Here is a 25014-nt window from a genome sequence, read left to right on the forward strand (position 1 = left end):
ACTGTAAACGCAGCCTAGGGAGCAGGGACTCCGGCAAAGGCCTGGGGGTCAGGGTAGACAATCAGTGGAACATGAGCTGCCAGTGCGACGCTGTGGCCAAAAGGGCTAAGGGGACAGGGGAGTCTCGAGGCGGAGCAGAGAGGTTATTGTACTGCTGTATGTGGCCCTGGGGCGAGCGCTGCTGGGATCCTGGGTCCAGTTCTGGTGTCTATGATTCAGGAAGGATGTTGATAAATTGGGGAAGGGTCGGAGAAGAACCACAAGAATGATTCCAGAGTTAGAAACCTGCCATACAGTGATAGCCTCAGGGAGCTCCATCTGCTCAGCTTAACAAGGAGCAGGTCACGGGGTGTCGGCAGGGCCGGCTTTAGGAAGTGCGGGGCCCAATTCAAACAGTTTTGACGGGGCCTTGGCAGGGATGACTAAAAAAACCCACACACGTAAAAAAACACGTGAGGCTTGTACTCACCGGGCAGTGCTCCAAGTCTTCAGCGGCTCTTTGGCGGTGGGTCCTTCACTCGCTCCAGGTCTTCGGCAGCACTGAAGGACCCGCTGCTGAAGTGCCGCTGAAGACCTGGAGCGCCGCCAGGTGAGTAGAAATTAAAAAGGCACCTCTAACCAGGGAAGGGATTCTCACTGGGCGCGGAGCCCTCTTAGGCGCGGGGCTCGATTCGGGAGAATTGGTGGAATTGGCCTAAAGCCGGCGCCGTCAGGATCCCAGGCTGTAAGTACCTGCCCAGGGAACAGAGACTTGCTAATGGGCTCCTCGGGCTAGCAGAGGAAGGTATAACAGGCTCCAATGGCTGGAAGTAGAAGCTAGACCAGGGCAGGCAGGAAAGGGGCGTAGATCTAACCGGATGGGTAACAACCACAGGACAATGTCCCAAGGGCCAGGCTGGATTCTCCAGCACTGGTAATTTTAGACTCAAGACAGACAGGACGTTTTTCTGCTCTGGTTCCACCACGGTATGCGGGGATTGAAGCTGGGCTGGAGCAGTCAGTTTACTGATTTGCATAAAATATTGCCTGGGGAGTGGCAGGAAGCCTGGCAGTGGTGCAAGGGTTTCCCTTGTTGGGAGGAGGCGGGAGTGGGGCAGGGCGAGGAGCTGTTCTGGGTTATCTTTGCTTTTCTAGCCTGGCCGCAGAGCCCTGCCCCACCCTCTGCAGCTCCAAGCAGATCCCGGGGAACCTGGCCTGGGCTCTCTCGGTGGCAAGTTTATGACCCCTTAGCACAGTGCCTGGGGCGAGCAGAACGCCCCAACCCCCAGTAAGAGGGACAAGTCTGCTCCATCCTATCCGCCCTCTGTCTCATCGCTGCCTTAGTGTCCACACAGCAGTGGGCTCTGGGGCAGACGCAGACCCCTTTGCACACACCCCTACCTGAGGGCAGGTGCACGTGTTCTGTCACCCACTAGCCAGAATGGCAGCTTTCAATGCAGCCAGCTCCAGCACCGCGCTTGGGCACTGGGCCAGCGCCAACTCCAAGGAGCGTTCCCCCCCACCTCCCGCATTGCCCCTGGCCATGCACTGAGCCAGCCTTTTGCACAGCACAAGTGCCATGGCTGTGGGCTGCAACTTGCCCAGCTGAGATCACACCTGGGCACTGGCACCGCAGAACAAGCCAACCTCCCACTGCAGTGCCCTTACTGTGATGTGCCGAGCGGCCATCCCACGCCACGGGCACTGCTGCAGGCAGAGCTGCCGGGGAGCGGGCGGGGCGCTGGGAGGACGCTCAGGGCTGTGGCTGACTTGCCTAGAGCTGCCTGTCTGCTCACCGATCCCAGCTGGGGAAAGCAGCGGTTCCAAGCAGATCTCCTTCCTCCAGCACACGCTTGCTGCGGGACGGGTGCGTATGGTGCTGGGCGTAGGGTGAGGGAAGCCCGGGTGGCAGTGTGCCCTGTTAGCTCAGGCATTGTTCCCCATTTGCTCGGGGCTGGAGAAGTAAGCAGACCGCTCGGCTCCCTGCCTGCCCCTGCTGCTACCCACAGCCACAGGCCGTGAGGCTGGTGCTCCTCCCTGGCTGGGTGCACTGTGGGGCGGCTCTGGAACTGCTGCCCCCTCTAAGAATGCAGCCAGGCCTGACGGGGGTGGGGTGTCTGCTCCCAGGCGTTAGTGTCTGTGGCCGTTTATCTGTGCGCACAGGGGGCCCCGGCTTCCTTCCAGCAGCTCCCAGCGCACCCTGCGGCTCTGCCGTTCCAACGCCCAGAGTAATGTGGCAGGCCAGGGCAGCCAGGCACAGCGTCAGGCTAGCAGGCCAGGCAGAGCCCGGACCAGTACAGGAGATGGGGCTGCGCTCTGAGCCCCGGGTGCTGTGTGACTCCAGAGTTGCAGAGGAGGGGTGAGTCTGGATCCCATTGGGGCAAGGCTAAGATATGCCATGGCATGCGCCGCTCGGTGCCTGTGCCTACAGGGTGACAAGCACTCACGTGGGCACCGGTCGATACGTGGGTGAGTGCAAACACGAGTCACGTGGGCACGCTCTGGCACACACAAATACATGCACTGACACACAGACGCCCACCTGGGCACACGCTGGCATGCGTACTCGCATGGGCATGCACTGGCACAAACCCAGTCAGCCCAGCGCTCACAGTGGGATGCTGCTGCAAACAATGCCCTAGCAGAGGCACGCAGTGCCCAGGCAGGGAGGGGCGGGAGTGTCTGTATGCACGCTGGGGGCACCCTGCCTGTCAAACGGGACCGAGTCTGGAGCGGACAGCCAGCGCGAGGAAGGAGCGTGTTGGGAGCCTGATGGGGCGGTATGGTACACGGAGCGGTGTGGGTGTGGGGCAGTGTGCTGCATAGGGCAGTGCGGCGTGGGGCCCAGTGCGTGTGGCGGAGCAGTATATGGGGTGCTGTGGTGTGCGGGTGGGGCAGTGTGGGGCCCCGTGAGTGGGGCAGTGAGCCATGTAGGGCAATGTGGTACCATCTCAAACACTCTAACGATTGAGTCTGTCCTGCATGTGTCTGTCTGTCCCCATAGACCATGTTTGCCTCTTTTCCAGGCAAGCGGTCAGGAGGCGGGAGATCTCAGGCCAGCTCGGAGGTAAGAGTCGCGTCCCTTTGCACTGCTTCCGCGTCCCCATGACCCCAGCCAGGCCAGGGCCGTCCTGCTGCTGCTCAGGCTTTTTCCCCTCACAAATCATGAGGGCAAAGAAGCCCCCCGGTGCCCCGCCCCCCCATCCTGGGGAGCAGTTCTCCCACGTCTGACTGGTTCCCATGTGTAAATCAATCGATAACATCCCCACTCGTGTCCCAGACGTGCCATCCCCGTCTCTCCCACCCCCATCTGGCCGCACGGTCACTGCCACACTCACTCGCTCTCTTCTCGCTCCCTGTGGCATCCCTTGTCCCCATCTCAGCTCAGCTGCTGTCCCCGGCCCCCTGGACGGCAGCTGTGGGGAGCCCCACTTCGTCTGTCTGCAAAGCACCGTGTCTCAGGCCTGCCCGCAGATCCCCCAGAGCCAGTGCCCTGCCCCCAGCAGGTCTGTGCCATCCCAGGGCAGGGCCACGTGCACTGAGACCTTTGTCCCGGCTCTCCAGGGGCCCATACACAGGCCAGTGGGGCAGAGCCCGGTGGTGAAAGGCGCCTATTGTCTGAGCTGTTAATGAGGGAAGTCACTTCACCACCGCTTAATCGCAGAGCCAGTGGCTGGGCCCAGCACAAAGCGCTTCCCTGGGAGACAGTGAGTGGCTGTGCACAGCTCCCCTCGCAGCCACGGGACTCGGCCGCCCACTCCCAGTGGGGCAGGGTCCTGGCTGGGGGGCAGCTCCTGGGTTTCCAGCCCCAGCCTGTCCCAGCAGGGGATGCTGTGGGGAGCGGGGCACGGCACTAGCTGGGGTGGGGGCAGCTCCTGGCTTTCCAGCCCCAGCCTGTCCCAGTAGGGGGTGCCGTGGGGAGAGGGGCACAGCACTAGCTGGGGTGGGGGAGCTCCCGGCTACCCCAGCCCCGGCCTGTCCCAGCAGGGGGCGCTGTGGGGAGCGGGGCAGGAGCTGGCTGGGGGGAGCTCCCAGCGACTCCAGCCCCGGCCTGTCCCAGCAGGGGGTGCTGTGGGGAGCAGGGCAGGGCACTGTCTGAGGGGGGAGCTCCTGGCTACCCCAGCCCTGGCCTGTCCCAGCAGGGGGCGCTGTGGGGAGCGGGGCAGGAGCTGGCTGGGGGGAGCTCCCAGCGACTCCAGCCCCAGTCTGTCCCAGCAGGGGGTGCTGTGGGGAGCAGGGCAGGGCACTGTCTGAGGGGGGAGCTCCTGGCTACCCCAGACCCGGCCTGTCCCAGCAGGGGGCACTGTGGGGAGCAGGGCAGGGCGCTGGCTGGGGGGGGAGCTCCTGGCTACCCCAGCCGTGGCCTGTCCCAGCAGGGGGTGCTGTGGGGGAGCAGGGCAGGAGCTGGCTGGGGGATGCTCCCGGCTACCCCAGCCCCAGCCTCTCCCAGCAGGGGGCGCTGCAGAGAACATGCTGGTGCCGTGCGCTGAGGGAGCCTGCTGACCCGGCGTCATGGCAGCAGGGTGGGCTGGGCTGGGCTAGGGCCTGGCCGTGGTGCCCAGGGGGCACTCCCAGCTGGGACTGACAAGGCCCCTTTGCCTTGTTCCCGGTCTGTTGCCTGCAGAAAAGAAGGAAGAAGGGTGTGAAGCAGAACTCTGCTCCCAGCCGGCGGGAGCAGCCCCAGGGAGCACGGGGGTCTCTGCACGAGAAGCCCAGGACGGCCAGCACACATATGGCAGCCCACAGAGAGGTAGGAGCCCCAGTGGGATGCTGTGGAGTGTGGGAGCTGGGACCCCCCCCAGGATGGGGCTGGAGAGGGTGCCCTGCCACCCAGGGCACGGTCCTGCACCCCTCGGATAGGCGCACGTGTTTCCCAGGTCCCCACCTCCTGCTCCGACCCTCCAGGGCTGCAGATACTCCAAGGCATGGAGGGTCCGAGCACCCCATGCCCCAGGCTCATGGACATGCCAGCGCTGCGTTAGCCCAGCATGGGGCTCCTTGCTGACCAAGGGGCTGGTGCGTGCCGTCCTAGCACCCCTCGGCCACACGGACACTGCTAATCACTGAGCTATGGCTGCGGAGGGTCAGGTAGGGTCAGGAGTCGAAACCTCCAAGGAGCAGCCAGGAGCTGAGCTGCTGCTAAATGCAGTATTACCGCACAGCCCGAGATGAGACTGCAGGAGGCGCTCTCCTCCCTCTGTCAGTGCTGCCCCAATGCAGCGCTACAGGGCCTGTGCTGCAGGGAGCTGGGTGGGACTCAGCAGGGGGCGCTGTCCCCACACAGCCGGTGGGGATCAGCAGGGGGCGCTCTCCCCACACAGCCAGTGGCACCTACGAGAGTGCGGGTGGCCAGGACCCCTCCACCCCACAGGGCTCGCTATGCAGCCAGGCCTCCCATAGGGCCAGGTCCCTCCCCTTCCCATGCAGCCAGGGCCCCTCCGCCCATGCCGGGTTCCCCATCTGGCACGATTCCCCCTTTGTGTGAGGGGTGAATGACCCAGCCAGCCGGAGCTGTGGTGTGGCTGTGTGGGCAGGGGGATGGTGAGTTTGGGGATTGGTGCAGCCTGTGGCAATGGGCCGCCTAGACTCTGCAGCCAGAGGAGGGTGCACGGGGAGGCAGGTTTGGGGGATGGACTTGGCAGCCAGGAATGGGTGCAAGTATTTGAAAGCCCCAGGCCTGCCCCCTGTGTCTCTTATGGCTGGGGCTGGAGCAGCCAGAGGGCACTGTGGCCAGGCAGAAGATGGTGCTCCCTGTTCTCTGGGACGGGGGCAGCGCACGGTTCCAGTGGTAATAGCTTCATTGGCACAAGGGCTCTGGGTGTGCCGCATCTGGCGCTTTGGGTGGCTGGGCGGGGCTGCTCGCGGGGAGAGTGTCCCCAACTCCGGTTCTGCCCCATTTCCTCGGCGGAGGCCCAGGCTGTGCATTGTGGCTGGGTCTGTGTCTCTGGGTGCCCTTGTTCCTGCCGATGGGCGAGGGGTGGCTGATCACAGCCCTGAGTCACAGCCCTGCTAACGGCTCAGTGCTGGCTCGGCAGCTCGGACCTGTGCCGCAAGCAGGGCTTGCTGAGGAGCCCGTGGGCAGGAGGGCACTGGCTGGTGCGTAGGTGCCCGGTGGGGCTGTTCTGGCTGCATTTCTGTAACATGCCTCTGTTCCAGCTTCTCTCTCGGGCTCCCGTTTGGCTGGTCCCCCGTCCCGGGGGAGGGTGCTGCAGAGCCCTTCACTGCGGCCTCCTGTCTGTCTGGGGTAGTGTCTCTGCCTTGGGGTCACTGCCCGGCAACGCAGAGGCTGGAGCAGAGAAAGGCCTGGCCTGTGCAGAGTTTTCACTGGGAGAATAGGTCCATGCTACAGTCCTAGCAGAGCAAGCCCTGCTGTGGACTCAGGTACATTGGTCTAACGGCGTCTTATCTCAGTGCACCTTGTTCCCTTGCCTATGGGGAGAGCTACCCAGGATAACACCAATGTCCACATGTAGCTGCAGCCACACTAGGGGCTGTGCTGCTGTAACACACCTCGTTTGAGAGGGGGGAGCGAGATCTCTTACTCCTGGGGTGCGAGAGACAAGCTGTGAGCCAGCCCGAGCTCTTCTCAGACCTGGGAGAGGCAGCGAGTGTCCCAGCTAAAGACGAGGGGACAGAGAGTGCCTGTCATGGAGTGTGGGGGAGTCTGGCCCTGCACCCCTCTTCCTGGGACCCACAGTGACTCTCAGCCAGCCAGTAAAACAGAAGGTTTATTGGACAACAGGAACACAGGTTACAGCAGAGCTTGCAGGCACAGTCAGGACCCCTCCACCGAGTCCTTCTGGGCTTTCAGGGTGCTGGGATCCTAGCTAGGATCCCCTGAATTCCGCCCACACAGCCCCAAGCCCAAACTCAAACTGCTTCCCTCCTGCCACTCCCTTCCTTTGTTCCCCTTCCCAGGCAAAGATGTTGACCTTTCCCCTCCCTTACCTAGCTCAGGTTACAGGCCCTGGCATCGTCCATCCCCTAAAGTCCTCCCCGGCTCTCCCATTCCCCACACAGACAGCCCCTACTCCATCACAGTGCCGCCCAAGCAGTGACCATGCGTTGTCAGGGCCTGATCTGGGTGCAGGGGTCTGTTAACACATGGGGGTTGCGGGTTACAGATTGCTGTGATGAGCCGTAAAGCCAGTGTGGTGGTTTGAGGACGAGGGCTGAGAGATCAGCCATGGCACGATCGCTGTGGGAGAAGTGCTCACCTGGGGGTGACATTGTGTTTTTCTCTTTTCTCACTCGAGAGCGCCGGGATTGTCTGGGGCACCCACATAGCCGCTATGGGGCACTTAGTGCTCTGGCTGAGGTGCCCAACACCCGCCTTGTCTCTCTGCTATTGTGGGGCCAACCTGGCTATAAGAATGCTGCACGTACTGCTCAGTCAGAGCAGCGCCACGTCCTAGTGCAGACAAGGTCCAAGCTCCTGCAGGGCTTCCTGGCCTGGCACAGCCTGGCCCCACACTTCCCGATGTGTCACTAACTGCAATGCCCCAGACGGATCCACCTTCCTGCCGGGGGGTTTGCTGGGCTCCCCTCTCCCATGCTCGCTGTCTGCAGGCCCCGTCCCTGGTCCTCCCCACCTGCACACTGCGATCGGAGTGGGGGCCATGCCAGCCTGCCACTTGTGCTCGCTCCTCAGGGTTCATGGGCTCGGGGCAGAGTCACAATGGCATCGCTAGGCAGTGGGAGCTTCCTGGCCAGGGTCTCTGGGGGTCGGACCAGCCTCGGTCTGTCCCACTGTGACGCAGTAGGGACTGTCTGCATGGGGGATGGGAGAGCAGGGGTGACTTTAGGTGGGGGACGGTACCTGAGCCTGTAACCTAAGCCAGGAATGGGGATGGGGGAGTCAACACCTTTGCCCGGGAAACTGGACAAAGGGAGAGGGGGAGAGGAGGAGGGGGAGAGAGCCTGCTGGAGGGGTTTTGGTTTCAGTTTTGGGCTGGCTGGGAAGAGGCAGGGAACCCTAGTCTGGGTCTAAGATCCTTGCCCCCCAGAGGGACCTGGCTGAGGGGTCCTGGTTGTACCTACAAGCCCTGCTTGGGACTCTGTTCCTGGCATCTAATAAACCTTCTGTTTTACTGGCTGGCTGAGAGTCACAGTGAATCACAGGAAGTGGGGGGTGCAGGGCCCTGACTCCCCCACACTCCGTGACAAGGACCCCTTCGGTGTGTCAGCCCCCCTAGGGTCACACTCTGTCACTGGGGTCAGCCCCTCGGCTTCACCGCCTGCGGAGACCGACCCTTGCAGCCCTTCAGCCCCCCTGGGTCATGGTGTGAGCTCCCTGCTGTGAGTCCACTTGGACTGGACCCTGGAGTGAGACTTGTACCCCTTAGGGAGCAATGCCCCCCCAGTTTAGTCTGCAGTGACTCTCGACCAGCGGGGTAACGGAAGGATTTGTTAACTGTCTGGAGCACAGCATAGGAAGCCCATGGGTTCGTAAAGAGAGCAGAAAAGTTGCAGCCAAATCCAACTGGGTTAGACTAGAGCCCAGAGACCTCCCGCAGGCTTGTCCCTGTGTCCAGCAGATGCCCCTCAACTAACCAAACTCCTCTCCTCAGTCCTGGGCTCCACGTCCCAGGCAAACATGGTCACCTGACCATCCACCTCAGTGCCTTGTTCTCCATCTGGGCCCAGCTGGCTGGTTTCCAGCAGGGGGGATTGGCGGCCATAGTCATTTGTTGCTACACAACTAGGTGTCAGGGGCATTGTCTTCTGGGTTCTCCATGGGCATGGGGCCCAGGCAGCTAGGCGACAACCACATCTGGAGGTCTGCCAATAGTAAACATCCTTTGCCCACGACCTGGCTAAATATGTAGCATATAGGGGAAATTGAGGCACACGATTCTCATCCAAAGTACCATGAGAAATTCCCACTTTGTCACAGTGGGGGTGATTGTGAGGCAGTGTGGCGGTGCCGCACTGGAGGTGTGTGCAGGGACTGCCTTGTGTGAGGTGGAGGCTGATTGCAGGGCAGCGTGAGAGGTTGCAGTGGAGGTGTGCGCAGGCGTTCCTGTGTATGCAGTGGAGGGTGATTACGAGGCAGTGTGAGGGTGTTTCAGTGGAGGTGTGTGCAGGGGTTGCTTTGTGTTGCACTGGAGGTCATTGTGAGGCAGTGTGAGGGTGTTGCAGTGGAGATGTGCAATGGGGTTGCTTTGTGTAGCACTGGAGGTCATTGTGAGGCAGTGTGAGGGTGTTGCAGTGGAGATGTGTGTGGGTGTTGCCGTGTGTGCAGTGGAGTTGGGCCTGGGGTCAGTGTGAATAGGCCAGAGCTCAGCAGGGTGTTTCCTGGAGCACAGGCGTGCATGGAGGAGTTGTCTCTGAGTTCACTTGGGGTGGGAGGTTCCCCGCTCAATGAGCTGGGGCCACTAAGTGTTTGCACCCTGCATGGCAGGGCTTGGGGGCTGGGGTGTGCCCAGAGCCAGAGATCTCGGCTGGGAACTGGGGCAGGTGTTGAGGCTGGGGCCAGGAGGGCGGGAAGGCCCAGAAGGCAGCAAGGACCCTGCTTGTGGGCCCTGCTTCTGAGCCCCTGGCCAATACCTGCATCCCCATCTCTGGCTGTAGGACAGGGCCCCCTGCTGGTGGTCTCTATGGGTCTCCCCTTGCCCCACTTGCTGCCTGTTACCATTGGGGTAGGGGTAGGGGAGCACTGCAGGCAGAGTGACCCGGCCAGGGAGCGGATCTTGCCGCCACAGTTGTGATGGAGGAGAATAGATCTATGTGTGTGTGTGATGTGGGAGCTGCCTCTCCCTGCGATGTGATGGGAGGGGGGCTGCAGTGTATGTATAAGTGAAGTGTGTGCAGGATGCAGAGTGTGTGTGTGATGGGGTGCAGTGTATGGGGAGTGGAAGTGAGGAGTGTGCAGTTTGTGTACAGGTGAGGGGTACAGTGTGCGAGTGCTGTGGTTGTGTTCAGTGTGTATGCGGAGAGTGTAGTGTGTGTGTAATTGAGGGGTGCAGTGTGTGGGGGGCACAGTAACAGGGTGAGGTGTGTGCAGTATGAGATGCGGTGCAGTGTATGGGAGTGGAAGTGATGGGTGTGCAGTGTGTGTACAGGTGAGGGGTACAGTGTGCGAGTGCTGTGGTTGTGTTCAGTGTGTATGCAGAGAGTGTAGTGTGTGTGTAATTGAGGGGTGCAGTGTGTGTGTGGGGCACAGTAACAGGGTGAGGTGTGTGCAGTGTGAGATGGGGTGCAGTGTGTGGGTGGGGGTGCAGGATCACAGTGGCTTGTGTGCAGTGTGGGGTGAGATAGGGTGCAATGTGTATGGGGGTGCAACATGTGGGTGGGGGTGCAGTGTCTGGGTGGGGTGTTGTGTGTGAGATGGGGTGCAGTGTGAGATGAGGTGGAGTGTGTGGGATGCACTGTGAGGTGGTGGGTGCAGTGTGTGAGATGGGATGAAGAATCAACATGGGGGTGCAATGTGTGTGAGGTGCAGAGTGAGATGGGTTGCAGTGCATGGTGGGGGTGCAGTATCAGCATGGGGGTGCAGTGTGAGATGGTGTGCAGTGTGTGGGATGCAGTGTGAGATGTGGTGCAGTATCAGGATGGAGGGGTGCAGTTTGAGATGGGTGCAGTGTGTGGAGGGTGCAGTGTGAGATGGGGTGCAGTATCAGGATGGAGGGGTGCAGTTTGAGATTGGTGCAGTGTGTGGAGGGTGCAGTGTGAGATGGGGTGCAGTATCAGGATGGAAGGGTGCAGTGTCTGGGGGTGCAGTTTGAGATGGGGTGCAGTGTGTATGTGAGTTGCAGTGTGAGATGCGGTGCAGTATCAGGATGGAGGGGTGCAGTGTGAAATGGGGGTGCAGTATCAGAATGGAAGGGTGCAGTGTCTGGGAGTGCAGTTTGAGATGGGGTGCAGTGTGTGGAGGGTGCAGTGTGAGATGGGATGCAGTATCAAGATGGAGGGGTGCAATGTATGGGGGAGCAGTGCGTAGGGGTGCAGTGTGAGACGGGTGCGGGGAAGCTGCTGGCCCGTGCCCCATGCAGACCCTGGAAGGAGTCTGGGCGCAGGGTGGCACCATCGGGGCCCTTGGTTACAGTAGAACGGGGGCATTTCCCTGAGGCTGGGCTGGGAGCCCAGCAAGGCCCAGCCAGGGGAAGGGCGCCTGCCTCAGGGTCTGGGGAAGAGCGGAAGGGGGGCACAGGCAGGCTGTGTGCCCCAGGGAGGCCGGGAGGAGGGCAGAGGACAGGAGGAGCATGTTTCCCACTTCCAGCCCCTAGCTGTCCTGTGGGAGGGGGCAGTGCAGGGGCTGGTCATCCCTCCGCTCACACCCGTCCCCCCTTTGCAGCTGGGCCCAGTCCCAGGAGGCACCTACACTGCAGCCCCCTGCCACTAGGGGCCGCTCTGACCCGCCAAGGCTGGCAGCAGACTGCACAGACACAGGACGGGATGGTGAGAGTGGCAGCCAGGGATGGGGCAGGATGGGGCTTATGCAAGGGGGTGCCGAGAGGAGTCATGTGGGGGGCATGGGTAGGGGCTTGCACTGGGGGCATCTGGGCAGGGGTTGTGCAGGGACATGAGCAGGGGCTTGTGTTGGGGGATGCAGGCAGTGGTCGCACAGGAGCACAGGCAGGGGTCGTGCAGTGACATGGGCAGAGGTCACATGGGGGCATGGGCAGTAGTTGTGAGGGGCAGGGGCAGGGGTTGTGCAGGGGCAGGGGTCACACAGGGACATGGGCAGGGGTTGTGTGGTGTCATGAGCAGGGGTCATGCAGGACACGGGCAGTGGTTGCATGGGGGCATGGGCAGAGGTCGTGCAGGGTACAGGCGGGGGTCGTGCAGAGGCACAGGAGGGGTCATGTGGGGCACGGGCAGGGGTTGCACGGGGGCATGGGCACAGACTAGTGCTGGGCGGGCACTGGCAGGGGCTGAGTGACTTCAGTTTTTTGTTCAGGTAAAATCAGGTGCCTGAAATGGGTCTCATAGTCTCCAGTCTCTGGCCAGCCAGCAAAGTGGGTCTGTGCCAGCCCAGCTGCCATACAGCCTCCAGGCCCCGTGCCGAACTGGGGGCTGGAACTGGGCCCCACGCTGTGGCCGGGCCTGGCTTGCCCTGAGAAAGTCCTGGTGAAATTGCTGGCATTAGCACTGGCGGTGCCATGCCAGTTCCAGCCCAGCAGGAGAGGCCAGAGGAGCACCTGAGCACCCTGCTGGCGTGTAACCCAGTGACGAAGGCTGGGCTGTGGCTGGGTGCTGGCTGGGACTTGGGAGCACCTCTGCCACTGACTCCCCGGGTGACCTTGGGCAGGTCCCTTGGGCCCGCGCTTCCCACATGCCCTGGCCTGGCTCAGGGCTGCTATCCCTGGGCACCGAGTGCTGGAAGCTGTCCCACCAGGCCGCCCGGGCCTAAGGCTGCTGTCCCGGAAAGGCAGGCACCTGAAACAAAGGCCACTCCAGATCGTTGGCTTTTCTGTGTGTGTCCCCGCTGTGAAATGGGGGTGAGCCCCCCAGTGGCAGCGTGCTGGGGGTGGCCTGCAGATAAAGACACGACTGTCCTGCGGCTGCGTGGGGTCATGGCATGTGGAGCATGCAGCATGGCCTCTGCTGTGAGGTGATAGCGCCATGGGTGCTGGGATCAGGGGGAGGACCTGGTGCTGGGGCTGCAGGGTGAATCCAGAGTGACGTCTCTGAGTCAAGGGGACTCACACAGACAAGGAGGTAACGTGGCATTTGGCACATTCACTAATTCAGGGGGACTGGGCTGTGGCCGCGCTGCCCAGATCAGCACAGGGCTGTGAGGGGCACCAGCACAATCACTTGTTGGTTGGGGGGAGATGTCAGGTCAAATGGGATGTTAGGTCACCCCGTCTGGCCTCCTGCCTAGTGCCCTGGAGGCCTGGGTCCAGCCCCCAAGTGCTGAGCTGGCCAGAGCAGCCTGGCCCCAGGCGAGCTGCTCCAGTGGGTAGTTACCATCCGTCACTGCTAAGACCCGGCAGCTTAGCTCCAGTCTGAGTTTGTCTAGCTTCAGCGTCCCCCTGGGCTCTTGCTCTGCCCGAGGAAAGTGCCGTCCGCTGGCAGAAGGCTCTTCCCCAGGCAGGTGGCTGTAGAGTGGGCTGGTCTTCTCCCTTTGGATGAGCTCAGCAGATGGCTCCTTTGCCCTCTCACTCCCAGGTGGGCTTTTCTGCCCTCCAATCGCCCCTCCTAGCTCCTCTCTGAACCCCGCCCGGTTTGTCAACATCCCTGTTGAAGTGGCAACATCCGATCTGGCCCCAGCATCCGGAACTGGGCTGCCCTGGGCTGTGCACCGTGTGCTTACAGCCTCCCCTGCGAGCTGGTTACCAAGCGAGCCCTGTGTCACGGAGTGTGGGGAGTCCAGTCCTGCACCCCTCTTCCTGGGACCCACAGTGACTCTCAGCCAGCCAGTAAAACAGAAGGTTTATTGGACAACAGGAACACAGGTTACAGCAGAGCTTGCAGGCACAGTCAGGACCCCTCCACCGAGTCCTTCTGGGCTTTCAGGGTGCTTGGATCCTAGCTAGGATCCCCTGAATTCCGCCCACCCAGCCCCAAGCCCAAACTCAAACTGCTTCCCTCCTGCCACTCCCTTCCTTTGTCCCCCTTCCCGGGCAAAGGTGTTGACCTTTCCCCTCCCTTACCTAGCTCAGGTTACAGGCTCCGGTATCGTCCATCCCCTAAAGTCCTCCCCGGCTCTCCCATTCCCCACACAGACAGCCCCTACTTCATCACCTCTCTCCCCCCTTCGAGACTGAACTGAGCGGGGTCACTCTGCCCAGTGACCTGGGGAAGTTCAGGGCCCCCTCTCCGGGACAACGCATCCGCTATCAGGTTGGCACTTCCCTTCACATGGACCACGTCCATGTCATAGTCCTGCAGGAGCAGGCTCCACCTCAGGAGCTTGGCGTTGGCTCCTTTCATCTGGTGCAGCCAGGTCAGGGGAGAGTGGTCGGTGTACACGGTGAAGTGTCACCCAAAGAGATATGGCTCTAGCTTCTTAAGGGCCCACACCATGGCCAGGCATTCCTTCTCGATGGCCGCATAGCTTTGTTCCCGGGGTAGCAGCTTCTTACTCAGGTACACGATGGGGTGTCTCTGCCCCTTTTCATCCTCCTGCATTAACACTGCCCCCAGTCCCGTGTCTGAGGCGTCGGTGAACACCATAAAGGGTTTGTCAAAATCTGGGTTTGCCAGAACTGGGCCGCTAACCAGAGCCTCCTTCAGCGCTCGGAAAGCCTCCTGGCACTGCTCAGTCCAGATCACCTTGTCTGGCTTCCCCTTTTTGCACAGTTCAGTGATGGGGCTGGCTATGGCACTAAAGTGGGGCACGAACCTTCGATAGTACCCCGCCATCCCAATAAAGGCCTGGACCTGCTTTTTGGTTTGGGGAGCAGGCCAGTCTCTGATCACCTCCACCTTGGCTGGTTCCGGCTTCAGGCAGCCGCTCCCCACCCGATGGCCCAGGTAAGATACTTCAGCCATCCCCACCTTGCACTTCTCAGCCTTTACTGTTAACCCAGCCTTTCGGAGTCGGTCCAGGACTTGTTTAACCTGGGACATGTGGTCCTCCCAGGTCTGGCTGAAGACACAGATATCGTCAATATACGCCACGGCAAAACTCTCCATCCCCCTCAGTAGCTGATCCACTAGGCGCTAGAAGGTGGCCGGTGCTCCCTTGAGGCCGAAGGGCAGGGTCAGAAACTCATAGAGCCCCAGAGGGGTGATAAAGGCCGATTTCAGCCTGGCATCTGCGTCCAGCGGCACTTGCCAGTAGCCTTTGATAAGATCCATAGTGGTGAGGTACTGAGCACCTCCCAGCTTGTCTAGGAGCTCGTCAGGCCTGGGCATAGGGTAGGCATCAGATACGGTGATGGCACTGAGCTTTCGATAGTCCACACAGAACCGGATTGACCCATCCTTCTTGGGGACCAGCACCACTGGCGAGGCCCAAGGGCTGGAAGACGGCTGGATCACCCCCAAAGCCAGCATGTCCCTGACCTCTCTTTCAAGATCCTGGGCAGTTTTAGCAGTGACCCGAAAAGGGGAGCATCTTATAGGGGGGTGTGACCCGGTCTCCACCCGGTGGACAGTCAAATTAGTGCGTCCAGGCTGGTTGGAAAACAGCTGTCGGTATAGATGCAGCACCCCCCTGATCTCAGCGTGCTGGCCCGGGGTCAGTTGATCAGAGAGGGGAATCGCCTCCAGGGGGGAACCAGCTTTTGTCCCAGGGAATAGATCCACTAAGGGGTCATCTCCCTGCCCCTCCCAATGTCCACACACGGCCAACACCACATTCCCCCTGTCATAGTATGGTTTCATCATGTTCACATGGTACACCCGACGGTGATGTGCCCGGTTTGACAGCTCCACCACTTAGTTTACCTCATTCAGTTGCTTGATAACCTTGAAGGGTCCTTCCCAGGCGGCCTGGAGTTTGTTTCTCCTCACGGGGATGAGAACCATCACCTGATCCCTGGTGGCGAAGGCGCGGGCCCGCGCTGTGTGGTCATACCAGACCTTCTGCCTCCTCTGGGCTCGGGCCAGATTCTCCCTGGCCAGGCCCATGAGCTCGGCCAGTCTTTCCCGGAAGGTCAGGACATACTCCACCACTGACTCTCCCTCGGGAGCGGCCTTCCCCTCCCATTCGTCCCTCATCAAGTCTAGGGGCCCCCTTACCCGCCATCCATACAACAGTTCGAAAGGTGAAAACCCGGTAGATTCCTGGGGTACCTCCCTGTACGCGAACAGCAAGTGAGGTAAGTACTTGTCCCCATCCTGCGGGTGCTAAATGTTTTTAGCATCATCTTCAGCGTCCCGTTGAACCTTTCCACCAGCCCGTTGGACTGGGGGTGATACACTGAGGCCCAGTTGTGCTGGACCCCACATTTCTGCCATAAGGACCGGAGCAGGGCCGACATGAAGTTGGACCCCTGATCCATTAAGACCTCCTTGGGGAACCCCACCCAGCTGAAAATTGTCAGCAGCGCATCTGCCACTGTGTCTGCTTCAATAGAGGACAAGGCCACCACCTCGGGGTAGCGAGTGGCAAAATCCACCACCACCAGAATGTATTTCTTCCCTGACCGGGTCGTCTTGCTGAGGGGTCCCACTATGTCCATGGCCACCTTCTGGAAAGGTTCTTCTATGATGGGTAAAGGCCTCAAAGCCGCTTTCCCCTTGTCCCGGGCCTTCCCCACCCTCTGGCAGGGGTCACAGGATTGGCAGTACTGTCGGACCTGGGTAAAGACCCCAGGCCAGTAAAAGTTCTGTAGCAGCCTCTGCCTGGTGCGTCGGATTCCCTGGTGCCCTGCGAGAGGGATGTCATGGGCCAGGTACAGCAGCTTGTGGCGAAACTTCTGGGGAACCACCAGCTGCCTCCTGATCCCCCATGACTCTACTTCCCCTGGGGGAGCCCATTCTCGGTACAGGAACCCCTTCTCCCACAGGAACCTCTCCTTGCAACCTCTCCTCATGGTCTGTACTGCACTGAGGTCAGCCCAGTCCCTGGGCTTCCGCAAGGAGGGATCTTTCTGCAACTCGGCCTGGAACTCAGCAGCTGGGACAGGGATGGGGACCGGTTCTCTCTTGCTGGCTGGGTCTGAGGCCGCAGCCTCTCTGAACCATGCCCCTGGGCATTCCCCGCCCCCTGGGTTAGGATCCTGCACCTCGGGTCGAGTACCTTCCCCGTTGTTGGGGTGCAGTGCCCTTTGCCGACTCTGACTACGAGTCACGACTAGGGCACTCTGGGTGTTACTAGGACAGTCCTCGAGGTCCCCTCCCATTAACACGTCCATGGGCAAATATGGGTTTACTCCCACATCCTTGGGGCCCTCCTTGGCCCCCCACTTCAGGTGTACCCTTGCCATGGGCACCTTGAATGGGGTCCCGCCCATGCCCACCAGGGTCAGGTAGGTGTCGGGCACCATCCGATCTGAGGCCACCACCTCGGGCTGGGCCAGCGTCACCTCTGCGCCCGTGTCCCAGTACCCAGTGACCTCCCTCCCATCTACCTCCAGGGAAACAATGCACTCTTTCCAGAGGGGCAGCCCCGTGCCCACTCAGTAAACCAAAAGCCCGGAGCCTGGAGCATCCAGCCCCCCAGAGGAGCTGACCTGGGGACCTCCTCCCTCCTTCACAGGTGGTATATTGCCAGCCTCCCTTTCCTGGGAATGTAGCTCCTCCTCCGATTGGGCTTTTACCCAGTCCACCCTCTGCGGGTTGGGTCTGCTTGGTCTGTCCCTGAGCTTGGGACACTGGGCCCGTATGTGGCCTCGTTGGCCACAGCGATAGCAGCCCATGTCTCGTGGGTCCCCTTGAGTGGGTCGGAGGGACCTGACACTGGATGTTCCCCTTTTGGGGGGGTTCTCCATAGGCCCCTTTTGGGAGGTCCCATGATGACTCTCTCTCTGCGTTGAGGCAGGCCTGCTCCTTCGAGACTCCTCCCTGCCATCCCCTGCCCGACTGTCCACAAATTGGTCGGCCAGCTGGCCTGCGTGCTGTGGGTTCTCCGACTTCTGGTCCATCAACCACAGCCTCAAGTCGGACGGGCACTGCTCGTACAGGTGCTCCAGTACGAATAGGTCAAGCAGGTCCTCTTTAGTTTGGGCCCCAGCTGTCCACTTGCGGGCATACCCCTGCGCCTGGTTGACCAGTTGTAGGTATGTGACCTCACGGGTTTTACGCTGACTCCGGAACCTTTTCCGGTACATCTCAGGAGTCATCCCAAACTCGCGGAGCAGGGCCTGTTTGAACAGTTCGTAGTCCCCTGCCTCCGCCCCTTTCAGTCGGCTGTACACCTCCACGGCTGTGGAGTCCAGTAAGGGGGTGAGAACTGCGATCCTGTCTGCAGGGTCAACCCTGTGCAGCTCGCAGGCATTCTCAAAGGCTGTCAGGAAGGTATCTATGTCCTCCCCCTCCTTACGCCGGGGCAGCAAGTGCTTATCAAAGCTCTTTGTAGGCTTGGGTCCCCCCTCACTCACCGCAGCCGGGGCCTCACTGCTCCTCAGCTGGGCCAGGTCCAGCTCATGTTTACGCTGGTTCTCCTCATGTTTACACTGTTTCACCTTCTCCTCCAGCTCTTGCCTCTTTAACTTGAGCTCCTCCCATTTCAGCTCCCTTTCATATTCCAGCCGCATCCGCTCCACGGATGCCGAGCGTCGCCGGGAGGATCCCCTGCTGGGGGGTGAGCTTCGCCGGGAGGATCCCCTGCTGGCCGGGGGGGTCACGGTGCCCTCGGTATTCACTGGACTCCTCCTCGCCCTTCCCCTAGGCGTAGGAAGGGGGGGTCTCGGGAAGCCCTCGTCTGCCGGCTGACCACTCCCAGTGGGGACAGACACTGGTGCCTGCGCTGCATCTGCCCGGGTGCTTCCCTCAGAGACAGGGCCCCGTTCATTCATGCGGTCTCCCTGCTCCAGCTGGGCAATCAACTGGTCCTTGGTGTGCCTCCCCGGGCGCAGCCCTCTCTGCTTGCACAGCTCCAGCAGGTCACACTTGCGCCGCTTGGCATACATCTTCGTGCCGGCCACTCACAGGCCAGGGTGCTCACCGCTCCCCACGGTTTCCAGGGGGACCTCTAGTGCACCAGCCCTTCTTGAGGTCACCACCTCTCTGCCAGGGTCGAGCTGCAGACTCCTCCGCCCCTGGGACCGCTCGCTGCAATCCCCCGGGGGACCCTGTTACTGCAAAGTCCTGCTCACTGGGCACACACTCCCAGGGGTTAATCACCCCTTCGTTTTACTGCTCCCCAGTCACTTACTGCAGGAAGCGCCGTCCACGGGGTGCAGTATATCCCACCGCTACCACCAGTTGTCACGGAGTGTGGGGAGTCCGGCCCTGCACCCCTCTTCCTGGGACCCACAGTGACTCTCAGCCAGCCAGTAAAACAGAAGGTTTATTGGACAACAGGAACACAGGTTACAGCAGGGCTTGCAGGCACAGTCAGGACCCCTCCATCGAGTCCTTCTGGGCTTTCAGGGTGCTTGGATCCTAGCTAGGATCCCCTGAATTCCGCCCACACAGCCCCAAGCCCAAACTCAAACTGCTTCCCTCCTGCCATTCCCTTCCTTTGTTTCCCTTCCTGGGCAAAGGTGTTGACCTTTCCCCTCCCTTACCTAGCTCAGGTTACAGCTCCGGTATCGCCCATCCCCTAAAGTCCTCCCCTGTTCTCCCATTCCCCACACAGACAGCCCCTACTCCATCACACCCTGCAGACAGGACTGACCGGCGCGGGGCTGCAAAGCCCAGGGCAGCCAGTGCTGGGCCACGGGAGCGCATGGCCAGGGGCAGCTTCAGGCCCCAGCACGCCAAGCGCGTGCTTGGGGCAGCAAGCCGTGGGGGGCGCTCTGTTGGTGCCGCAGGGGCGGCAGGCAGGGTGCCTTTGGCAGCTTGCCTGCGGGAGGTCTGCTGGTCCTGCGGCTTCTGGACCTCCCGCAGGCACGGCTGCTGGAGGTCCGCCGAAGCCATGGGACCAGCGGACCTCCCACAGGCAAGCCGTCGAACGCAGCCTGCCTGCCATGCTTGGGGCAGCAAAATGCCTAGAGCTGCCCCTGCGCATGGCTGAGACTCGCCTGGGGAGATGCTGCTGAGGACGGGTGGCCTCGCGCTTCAGGTGAGGCCAGCACCTGGGCTGCCCAGCGCTAACCGCTGCATGCCTGAAGAGCAGCAGGAGTGGCTAAGTGTTGGGGAGAGGTCTATCCCTGAGGCTATGGTGATGGGCCATGTCTGAGTTTCTGTTGGCAGATTGTAGCCAAAGAGACTGGGATGGTTTTGGGGGCTGCACTCACAGCAGCCCGCTGCACCAGGGCAAAGCCCAGGAATGACTGTAGGGGGAAGCCCTGGGCCCTGTGGGTGTCCCCTCCATGCCTGTGCAGGGGCTGGGGTTCCCCCTAGCCAGGAGGCTGTTCCCTGGGGTGGCAGGATTCAGGGTGAGTCTCTCAGGGGCTTGGCACAGCCTCTCTCTCCCACCGGGACAGGGTGTGGTGAGGTCTGGGCAGTTGCCCTCCTGCTGGGGTTAGTGCCTGCCTGCGCAGGGTTAACCTCGGCAGGGGGGGTCTCTGGGCACAGGGCAGGTTAACTCCCGGGGTCGGGTTCCAGAGGGATCTCTCTTCTCTCCGGGCACGACACAAGGAGGGTTAATGTGGCTTGGTGCTCTCCTGTCTGTGCATGAGGCCGATTGGCCCTGCTCTTCCGCCTGGCTGGGGGCCAGCACTCCTCTGGGCGGGGTGCATGGGAGCCAGCTGCCGCCTCCATCTTGGTCAATAATTCATGGAGGGCTGGCGCTGGAGGGTGTGGGGGAGATTGTGACATACACCCCGCCCACTGACTGACACTCCCCTGATACACACTGCCTGACATAGATCCATACAGTGACACCCCCCCGACTGACTCACGCTGCCTGACAACAACTGACTGACACTCCTCCTGCCTGACATACACTGCCTGACATATACCCACACAGTGACACCCCCTGAGTGACACACACTACCTGACACCCCCCTCACTGACTGACACAGCCGTATACTGACACTGACGTCCCCCACTGCCTGACATACACCCACTTCCTGACACCCACTGCCTTACATATACCCACAGAGTGACACCTCCCTGACTGACACACCCTGCCTGACAACCACTGACTGACACTCCCCCTACCTGACATATACCCACACAGTGACACCCCCGCGTGACACACACTGCCTGACATAGATCCATACAGTGACACCCCCGCGACTGACTCACGCTGCCCGACAACCACTGACTGACACTCCTCCTGCCTGACATACACCGCCTGACATATACCCACACAGTGACACCCCAAGTGACACACACTACCTGACACCCCCTCACTGACTGACACAGCCGTATACTGACACTGACGTCCCCCACTGCCTGACATACACCCACTTCCTGACACCCACTGCCTTACATATACCCACAGAGTGACACCTCCCTGACTGACACACCCTGCCTGACCACTGACTGACACTCCCCCCGCCTGACATATACCCACACAGTGACACCCCCTGACTGACACACACTACCTGACACCCTCTCACTGACACAGCCATATACTGACACTGACATCCCCCATTGACTGACCCGCCCCGCCTGACATACACAGCCCTGCCTGACACACACTGGCTGACACACCCCCAGTGACTGACATACACCCAGACACTGCCTGACATCCCGCACTGACCGCCACCACCACACACTGACATCCCCCAATGACTGACGCCCCCACCACACACCGTCTGACACGCCTCCCCAACTGACACTCCCCACTGGGCAGAGACACATAGGCACGTGCACACCCCCCTGCTCTCACAGACACACTGACAGTGACACGCTCCGCGTGGACAGGCAGACCCACTGTGCGCACACGCACGCTGACTGGCAGCCACTGCGCACGCACTGTGCACACAGGCAGAGGGAAGGACGGACGGACACACACTGTGCGTGCGCACTGTGCACACGGGCCGAGGGACGGACAAACGCTGTGCGCGTGCCCTGTGCACACAGGCAGAGGGACAGACGGACGGAAACACACTGTGTGCGCACTGTGCATACAGGCAGAGAGACGGACACGCTGTGCGCGCACACTGTGCACACAAGCAGAGGGACGGATGGACGGAAACACGCTGTGTGCGCACACTGTGCATACAGGCAGAGGGATGGACACGCTGTGCGCGCACACTGTGCACACAGGCAGAGGGACGGACGGACGGAAACACGCTGTGCGCGCGCACTGTGCATACAGGCAGAGGGACGGACACGCTGTGCGCGCACACTGTGCACACAGGCAGAGGGACGGACACACGCTGTGCGTGCCACTGTGCACACAGGCAGAAGGACAGACACAAGTTGTGCGTGCGCACTGTGCACACAGGCGGACGGACAGAACACGCTGTGCGTGCGCACTGTGCACACAGGCAGAGGGACGGACACATGCTGTGCGCGCACACTGTGCACACAGGCGGACGGATGGACACACACTGTGTGCGTGCACTGTGCACACAGGCGGATGGACGGACTACACTGTGCGCGTGCACTGTGCACACAGGCGGATGGACAGACAGACACACGCTGTGTGCGCGCACTGTGCACACAGGCGGACGGACGGACCACGCTGTGCATGTGCACACAGGCAGACAGACGGACGGACACACGCAGTGCGCGCGCATTGTGCACATAGGCGGACGGACACGCTGTGCGCGCGCACTGTGCACACAGGCAGACGGACGGACGGACACACGCTGTGCGCGCACACTGTGCACACAGGCGGACGGGCGGACACACGCTGTGCGCGCGCACTGTGCACAGGCGGACGGACGGCCACACGCTGTGCGCGCGCACTGTGCACAGGCGGACGGACGGACACACGCTGTGCGCGCACTGTGCACACAGGCAGACGGACGGACGGACACACGCTGTGCGCGCGCACTGTGCACACAGGCGGACGGACGGACACACGCTGTGCGCGCGCACTGTGCACACAGGCGGACGGACGGACACACACACACACACACACACTCTGCAGGGCTGCAGCGCGCAGGGGGAGGCTTGGCCGCCGCCCGGCCCGGAGGGAGGCAGGCGGGCGGGCGGGCGGGCGGAGCTCGCTGCCCCGCCCAGCCCCAGCCCGGGAGCGGCGCGGCGGAGCCGGACGCGGTGAGTGGGCGGCGGGAGGTGCGGGGCGCTCCGACGCGGCGGTGATGGGCCCGGCCCCGCTGGAGGAGCCCCGGGGCTGGGGGGACCCTGGCGCCTGGTACCTGGGCGGGCAGACCCCTGAGCCCATCCCCGGGGCCCCGGGCCTGCTGCCCCCCCCCCTTCCCAGCCAGGGACCGCCCAGGCTCCCCTGCGCGCCTCTGATTGGCGCCCGAGCCCGTGTCCAAGGCAACGGGGAGGTGCGAGTCTGGCTGCTCCTCCAGCCGGGATGGAGATGGTAACTCCCCTCCCCCCCAGGCTGCTCTGCCCGGCCAGGGGGCACGGCACGGCACGGCACGGCACGGTCCCCCTGAGCAGCCAGGCTGGATGCGTGCAGAGGTGTGTGCAGGGGACCCCGGGGGCTGGGTAGGGATGTGGGAGGTCTGTGGGCTCCATGTGGGGTCAGGGGAGCCCAGGGGCTCATGGGGGGGTGCCAGTGGCCCAGGGGGCTTGGCAGGGGCCCAGTGTGAGTGCCAGGGGCCTGGGGTCTTCACAGGGATGTAGGAGGCCTGGGCCAGGGTGCTGGGGGGTCGGTGGGTGGGTGCCAGGGGCTTGGCAGGGATTCTGTGTGGAGTCAGGGTGCCAGTGGCCTGGGGGCTTGGTGTGGGTGCTGGGGCCCAGAACCTTGGTAGGGACGTAGGAGGCCCTGGGGCTCAGCAGGCGCTCGGGCTTGACAGAGATGTGGGAGGCCTAGGGACTTGGTGGCAGGGGCTGCCAGGAGGCCTGGGCGCTTGGTCGGGGTACCAGAGGCCTGGGGACTTGGCAGGGGTGTGGGAGACCTGTGGGGTGAAGCACAGGGCCCCATCATCTGCTGTGTGGCTGCATGTAGCTGTGCTGTGGTGCTGCAGTGTCTGCCCCATGGGTGCTGGGGGGCAGTGGGGCCTGGTGGGTGCCGAGGTGTATGGTGGCATGAGCGAGGCAGCTAGGTAGTCATGCCTAAGGGGCTCCCCCCAAGTCGGGGTCCCTGCCATGACCCCTGCTCCTTGACTCCGGCCTGGGTTGATGCTGTGTTTCCGTGGGGGTCACCGTGACATGGCTGTGAGCTGTGACCACTGGGCACAGAGCCAGCATCCTGGCCTGGTATCATAGATCGGGGCCTGCACTCAGGGATCTAGCACCTGCCTTCTCCGTGCCAGGCAGCATCTGCCCGAGGGCAGTGCTGCATTGACAGGAGGGGCTATAAGCCTCGGGGCACCCCATGGCCTCTGCACCAGAGACCCCCTGCCGCAGGGACAGTGTCCGTGGAGGATGTGTCAGGGCCCGCCTGTGGGTGTTCCTGGGAGATGGAGCACTGCGCGCTGTGAGCTCTGCTGCAGGCAGTGCGTAGGAGAGTGTGTGTGTGTGTGTGTGTGTGTGTGTGTGTGTGGGCGGGCTGCGGGTGCAGGATTCAGTGCATGTGGGGGTCTGTGAGTATGTAGGGCAATGGGTGCAGGTGGCTGTGGGTGTTTGGGTGCAGGGGGGCTGTAGGTGTGTGCGGGTGCAGTGGAGCTGTGTGGGGCTGTACGTGTGTGAGTGTTTGGGTGCAGTGGAGCTGTGTGGGGCTGTACGTGTGTGAGTGTTTGGGTGCAGTGGGGCTGTAGGTGTGTGTGTGGGGGTGTTTGGGTGCAGTGGGGCTGTGTGGGGCTGTAGGTGTGTGGGTGTTTGGTGCAGTGGTGCTGTGTGGGGATGTACGTGTGGGTGTTTGGGTGCAGTGGGGCTGTAGGTGTGTGGGTGTGTGTTTGGGTTCTTTGGGGCTGTAGGTGTGTGTGGATGCGTGTTTGGGTGCAGTGAGGCTGTGTGGGGCTGTAGGTGTGTGGGTGTTTGGGTGCAGTGGGGCTGTAGGTGTGTGGGGATTTGGGTGAAGTAGGGCTGTAGGGGTGTGGGTGTTTGGATGCAGTGGAGATGTGTGGGGCTGTAGGTGTTTGGGGATTTGGGTGCAGTGGGGCTGTAGGTGTGTGGGGGGTTGGGTGCAGTGGGCTGTAGGTGTGTGGGGGGTTGGGTGCAGTGAGGCTGTAGGCGTGTGGGGGTTTGGGTGCAGTGGGGCTGTGTGTGGCTGTAAGGGTGCAGGGGTTTGGGTACAGTGGGACTGTAGGCATGTGAGGCTGTAGGTGTGTGGGAGTTTGGGTGCAGTGGGCTGTGTGGGGCTGTAGGTGTGTGGGTGTTTGGGTGCTGTGGGGCTGTAGGCGTGTGGGGGGTTGGGTGCAGTGGGGCTGTAGGCGTGTGGGGCTGTAGGGGTGTGAGGGTTTGGGTGCAGTGGGGATGTGTGGGGCTGTAGGTGTGTGGGGGTTTGGGTGCAGTGGGGCTGTAGGTGTGTGTTTGCTTGCAGTGGGGCTGTGTGGCTGGTGCCTGGTCTTAGTGCAGGGGTCTGTTCCTGCCCCCTCCTCCCTTTTTGAC

General features: G+C 61.9%; 1 protein-coding gene across 5 annotated transcripts in view; it reads left to right on the forward strand.

Annotated features, from left to right (window-relative positions):
- Positions 1 to 1719: 1719 nt before the first annotated feature.
- PLEC (plectin) overlaps positions 1720 to 25014 on the forward strand; it is a 162558-nt gene continuing 139263 nt past the window's right edge. For 2 of the 5 annotated variants that reach the window (XM_050939279.1, XM_050939269.1), the window contains exons 1-3: positions 1720 to 1846; positions 3006 to 3046; positions 4604 to 4729. In XM_050939279.1, the coding sequence (XP_050795236.1) occupies positions 4712 to 4729 (18 nt within the window). In that variant the 5' untranslated portion in view covers positions 1720 to 1846; positions 3006 to 3046; positions 4604 to 4711. Of the gene's footprint in view, positions 1847 to 2181; positions 2339 to 2736; positions 2765 to 3005; positions 3047 to 4603; positions 4730 to 22953; positions 22981 to 25014 lie in introns of those variants that run through there. The other 3 variants (XM_050939270.1, XM_050939268.1, XM_050939271.1) reach the window with 3 other exon arrangements.

This window comes from Gopherus flavomarginatus, chromosome 2, assembly GCF_025201925.1.
Source record: "Gopherus flavomarginatus isolate rGopFla2 chromosome 2, rGopFla2.mat.asm, whole genome shotgun sequence".
NCBI lineage: Eukaryota > Metazoa > Chordata > Testudines > Testudinidae > Gopherus > Gopherus flavomarginatus.